The following is a 6,000-nucleotide window of genomic DNA, read 5'->3' as shown; positions in this document are numbered from 1 at the left end:
TGCCTAAAAAGTCCCTAAAAATGGACTAGTTTGGACTGTACTTCTAATTCTAAGTGCTCCTAAAAAGCTGTTACACATAAAGCCAAACTGAAGTGCATCAGATGAAGATGGGTGTTTGCATATTGTAGATCAGAGTGTTATGAGCATCTGATTTGGAAAAAAATCTCTAGAATGACTCCATTTCACAACAATGATGTTCAAAACCCAAAATGGTGGACGCCTCAGAGGCTTCAGAATATTACTAATGCAAAAGCTATGTGTTTGTTTGAGCTGATGATAGGCCACAAGATAACTGTGGGCACCTGGTACTCCACAATGCAGCTTTCACTGTGACTCTATCCTTCACTGTTTTATATGTGGTACACAGAGTAAACACACAAAAAAACTACCTGATGACTCACAAGCGTTTCAGGGTATACAAGTACTTTGCAGGGTCCTTGTAATCAGCGCACCATACTATATGTAGTTTTCAGAATTAAAGGGGTCATATCATGAGAGAACACTAACTCTGAGAGCTCAGAACTTTCAAGAGACCCTCTTTTGCTGCTTGTTGGGTTTCTGGCATCACAAAGGCTTTGCAAAGACAATGAAGTATGGATAGATGTACAGTTAGGGTGAAATGTTTACATACCCCTTTCAGAATCTACAAGATATTATTTATTTTACCAAAATAAGAGGGATCATACAAAATGCATGTTATTGTTTATTTAGTACTGACCTGAATAAGGTATTTTACATAAAAGATGTTTACATATAGTAAAAGAGAGACAAGAGAACATAATAGAAAATAGTTGAATTTATAAAAATGATTGGTTCTTAATTCCTTGATTCTTAATACTGTGTTGTTACCTGAATGACCCACTGTTTTTTTTTTGTTTAGTGATAGTTGTTCATGAGTCACTTGTTTGTCCTAAACTGCCTGCTGTTATTCAGAAAAATCCTTTAGGTCCCACAAATTTGTCAGTTTTCCAGCAATTTTGTGTATTTGAACCCTTTCCAACATTTAGTACTGCCCTTCAGAGGCTACAGAAGATACTTACATGTTCACCAGACAAAATAAGTTAAATTTACCCTAATCTTCAAATTCAAAAAAGTTTTCCTCCCCTGGCTCTTAATGCATGGTTTTTTTCTCAGTGTGAAAAGACGGATCTCAAAATCATACAGTCATTGCTGGAAAGGGTTCAAATACACAAAAATGCTGGAAAACAAAAGAATTTGTGGGACCTGAAGGATTTCTGAAGAACAGCAAGCAGTTTAACTTTTCAGGAAAAGCAAGGGACTCGTGAACAACTTTCACTAAGCAAAAAAAACAAAAACAAAAACAGCTGTAGATCATTCAGGTAACAACACAATATTAAAAATCAAGGTGACGTAAACTTTTGAACGGGGTAATTTTTATAAATGTATCTATTATTTTCTCTTTTGGACTATATGTAAACATCTTTTATGTGAAACATCTTATTCAGGTCAGTACTAAATAATCAATAACATGCATTTTGTATGATCCCTTGTATTTTGGTAAAATGATTAACATCTTGCATATTCTGAAAGGGGGATGTAAACTTTTGACCTCAACTGTAGAATATATTGGACTCAAAAGCAACGTGGTATGAAATGCTTTTATTATTTTTTACATGCAAAGAGGGAGTCTATAAGTAACAAATGGCGCATTTAATTAAAGGGTTGGAGAGAGAGCGGGAAATGGCTATGAACTAAGCTAAATTTATAAATTAACCACAGAGAATTCTTAAAATGATAACAAAATATCAAATTATATAACTTCAAATAATGCCCCTATTAAGTTTTAAAAATAAAAACGGTCTTAAAAACCATAACGTCTCTTTAACTATGACTTGTGAGTTGTGTAAGGATGATTATGGCTCTCTGTACCCAAAGCTGGTCTGTATCCTTAGTCAACACACTGAATACTTCTTTGACCAAAAAGAAAGACTCCAAAATGGCCCCAGTGCATAAACAGACCTAAAAACAGAGGGTGCAGGAAATCTCCTCCCGACTGCACTTAATTCATTTGATTTGTGTATAAGTGTGTTTGCAGGACTTATGTTGTGCCAGACCCTTCTGTAATTGTTGCTGGTTGAGTGTGTGTAGTGCACACTAAAGCACACACACACCCACACACACACACACACATTCATCGGTGGTCTGAGGTATGCAATAAGAGGCAGGGTTTGGGAGGCCTAAGCATAATTAATACCTTCGATGTGGTTACAGAAAAGGCAGAGTCACAGACTATTTTTTGCTAAATTTAATAAAGTAAAAACATGTTTTCATGTGCATGTGTGTGCCCGGCTGGCACCGTGCTCTGACCAGACAAGATGTTTACCGTTAGTCTGTGGCGTTGGACGGGCGAAGCGGCGACATTTTTCAGCCCCTATTAAAAAGCCACTGCAGACACCAACGCTTATGACGCACGAAGCGAAAGGGAGAAGGGGGAGAGGGGCAAGGCGGAAGGGAAAAATGACAAGAAAGTGAGAGGTTGAGAGAGGAGAGATGTGTCAAACGTAGCGTCAGCACGTAGACTCCTCTGACAAGTGGCTGAAGTCCAGACTGAAGCTGGCTGGGGTGAGGGACTCCCCGCCATACTGACAGAGGTTTACAGAAAGCTTAAGGAAATTTGAATTGAGTCTGAATGCCAGCAGCAGAATGTGAACTCTGAGTTCTGAACGGTAAAAGATGAGTAAGGCACTCAAGAGAACCGTTCCACACTCTCATTACCTTTTGATGACGACAATGATGGAAGAAGCATCACGCTTATTCACATCAGATTTATATTCAAATAAATTTAATTAGCAAGATAGTCAAAACTGCTCTTTTCTTTACAATGCAAATGTATGATCACTGGCTGTGATGATCAGCTGCAAATGTGCTTGGTTTTTTAAATTGAAAACAGCATGTTTGCTCAGGATTTTAACTAATCAAACAGTCTGACAGTCTGACTAAACAAACACACTGACTAGACTACTTAGTCTTAAATTAAAGAAATAGTAAAACCAATGATGAACAGTGGGAACGAAACAACACTGAAGACATTGTATGGACCAAAAAACAGTCAAAATACATACATTTCTCAAAATGTCTTTTTTTGTGTTTCACAGAGTGACATGAGAGTGAGTAAATATGACAAAATTATTATTTTTTTTTTTGGGTGAACTTTCAATTAGGTGTGGAAGCCCGTTTCCGCAACTGAATGAAAAAGGTGATTGCAGAATTGTGTGATATAAAATCACGAGTTATAAAGTCAAAATTGAGATATAAAGTCAGAACTGCAGGATATAAACTTGCAATTGTGAGAAATAAAGTCAAAATTGTGATATAAACTCACAATTTACAATGTTTTTCTCAGAACTGCATGTTTGTGTCTCGTAATTCTGACTTTTTTTTCTCAGATTTGGGTGATACAAACTCGCATTTGAGAGTTATAAAGTCAGAACTGCGAGATATAAAGTCAGAATTGCAGGATATAAACTCACAATTCTGACTTTTCTGACTCGCAATTGTAAAGAGAAAAAAAGTTAGAATTGTGAGTTTATATCCTGCAATTCTGACTTTATATCTTGCAGTTCTGACTTTATAACTCTCAAATGCGAGTTTCAAAATTGCATGTTATAAAGTCAGAATTGTGAGATATAATGTCAGAATTGCGGGATATAAACTCACAATTCTGACTTTTTTTTGCAATTTGGACTTTATAACTCAAGTTTATATCACGCAATTGTAAAGAGAAAAAAAGTCAGAATTGCAAGTTATAAAGTCAGAATTGCAAGATATAAAGTCAAAATTGCAGGATATAAACCCGCAAATGCAAAAAAAAAAAAAAAAAAAAAATCAGAATTGCGAGATATAAACTCACAATTTAGAATTTTTTTCTCAGAACTGCATGTTTGTATCTCGTAATTCTGACTTTTTTTTTTCTCAGATTTGGGTGATACAAACTCGTAATTGAAAGTTAAAAAGTCAGAACTGCAAGATATAAAGTCAGAATTGCAGGATATAAACTTGCAATTGCAAAAAATATAGTTATAATTTATATAAACTCACAGTTCTGACTTTTTGTCTCAGAACTGTGTGCTTGTAACTCTCAATTTTGACTTTTTAGGGCCCGAGCCCAAAAGGGCGAAGGCCCTATTGTTCTTCTAAGGGTTATTAGGGCCCGAGCCCAGAATGGGCGAAGGCCCTATTGTTTTTCTAAGGATTATTAGGGCCCGAGCCCAAAAGGGCGAAGGCCCTATTGTTTTTCTAAGGATTATTATTATTATTATTATTATTTTTTCAATGTTTTGGGGGATTTCGGGGGCCTTAACATACACGAAAACTCTTGAAACTTTGCACACACATTGGAACCTGCGGCCATCAGGGCCGGACAGACTTTGACATGGGGGGGTCACCTGGGGGGGGCATGGCACAGCGTTAAAAATTGCGACTTTTGAAGGGCTCTGGAACGCACAACGGTTGACCTACAGTCACCAAAATTCATACACATATAGACCTCATCGGGCCGAACAAATTTCACACTCATAGTCCGTGCTTCGCCAAACAGGAAGTCGGCTATTCAGGGATGTCTAAAAAGTGCATGCAATGGAATTTGAAATACTCCTACTAGGCCTTTCCACCGATGGCCACCAAACTCGGTCAGCATGATCTCAAGACATTGGGGACGCAAAATTGCCAGGGGATTTTTGATATCTCGAACGGTTTGACCGTGACGGGGCGACAAATTTATGGCGAGAAATGAGAAACAGGAAGTGCCTAATAACTTTGACATACTTTGTCTGATTTTGACCAAACTTCAGCAGTTTGTTCATCGTCTGATGCCGATCACAGAGATGTGACTATTATGAGTCAAAGTTATAGCGCCACCAACTGGCAGCAGAAAGCGTGACGTTTTTGAAACGCTTTAAACTCAGCCTCTTAATTTCACTCAATTTGCTTCAAACTTCATCACAATAATGTCAAAACACGACCGATAAGAATCTGTGAAGGGCGTTATCCATAACTTTTATCATGTTGCCATGGCAACGTGTCAAACTTTAACTTTAGTTTTTTGTGTTTTTGAGCCACTTAAAATGCTTAGAATTTCATGAAACTCAATACACACATCTGTATTAATGACAGTTAAACACTGATAAAAGCCCATAAATGGGCGTGGAGCAGGCGCTCCATAGCGCCACCTTTTGACAAAAGTTGGGGGGTTACTTTGTCCTACAGTCACCAAACTCGGTACATATATTGGACTCATCAAGCCGGACAACTTTCTAATTTACACCCATTAGCTACGACCAACAGGAAGTCAGCTATTTTTATTTAAATATGGATTTTTGGAAAAATCAAGCTGTGGAATTTGAAATACTCCTCCTAGACCTTTCCACCGATGGCCACCAAACTCGGTCAGCATGATCTCAAGATATTGGGAATGCAAAATTGCCAGGGGATTTTTGGTATCTCGAACGGTTTGGCCGTGGCAGGGCGACAAATTATGGCGAGAAATGAGAAACAGGAAATGTCTAATAATTTTGACACACTTTATCTGATTTTGACCAAACTTAAGCAGTTTGTTCGTCGTATGATACCGATCACAGAGATGTGACTATTATGAGTCAAAGTTATAGCGCCACCAACTGGCAGCAGGAAGTGTGTTGCTTGCAAAACACTTTTAAATCAACCTCTTAATTTTACTCAATTTGCTTCAAACTCCATCAGAATAATATCAAAACACGGCCGATGAGAATCTGTGAAGGGGTCCTTGATACATCAAATACTGTTGCCATGGCAACATGTCAAACTTTAACATTTGTTTCCTGTGTTTTTAAATATAGCTGTGAATAAATTCATATCACTCATAGCAGAATCAGACAGTTCACACCAAACTTTGTCAACATGATGCCAAGATACTGAAGATGTTAAATTGTGAACGGCTTTGGGACATCTTGAACGGTGTTGATGTGGTGATTTATGAAAGTAACAATAAAAAAGATGAAGAGT

General features: G+C 37.5%; 1 protein-coding gene across 1 annotated transcript in view; it reads right to left on the bottom strand.

Annotated features, from left to right (window-relative positions):
- Window positions 1-2,528: 2,528 nt before the first annotated feature.
- The window catches only part of letm1 (leucine zipper-EF-hand containing transmembrane protein 1), a 97,074-nt gene continuing 93,602 nt past the window's right edge, over window positions 2,529-6,000 (bottom strand). Inside the window, exon 7 of the mRNA XM_073834643.1 lies at window positions 2,529-2,603. Within this exon, the coding sequence (XP_073690744.1) occupies window positions 2,529-2,603 (75 nt within the window). The remainder of the gene's footprint in view (window positions 2,604-6,000) is intronic.

The sequence above is a fragment of the Garra rufa genome, chromosome 2 (genome assembly GCF_049309525.1).
Source record: "Garra rufa chromosome 2, GarRuf1.0, whole genome shotgun sequence".
Taxonomy (NCBI): Eukaryota; Metazoa; Chordata; class Actinopteri; order Cypriniformes; family Cyprinidae; genus Garra; species Garra rufa.
This window is presented reverse-complemented; position numbering and strand designations above follow the sequence as displayed.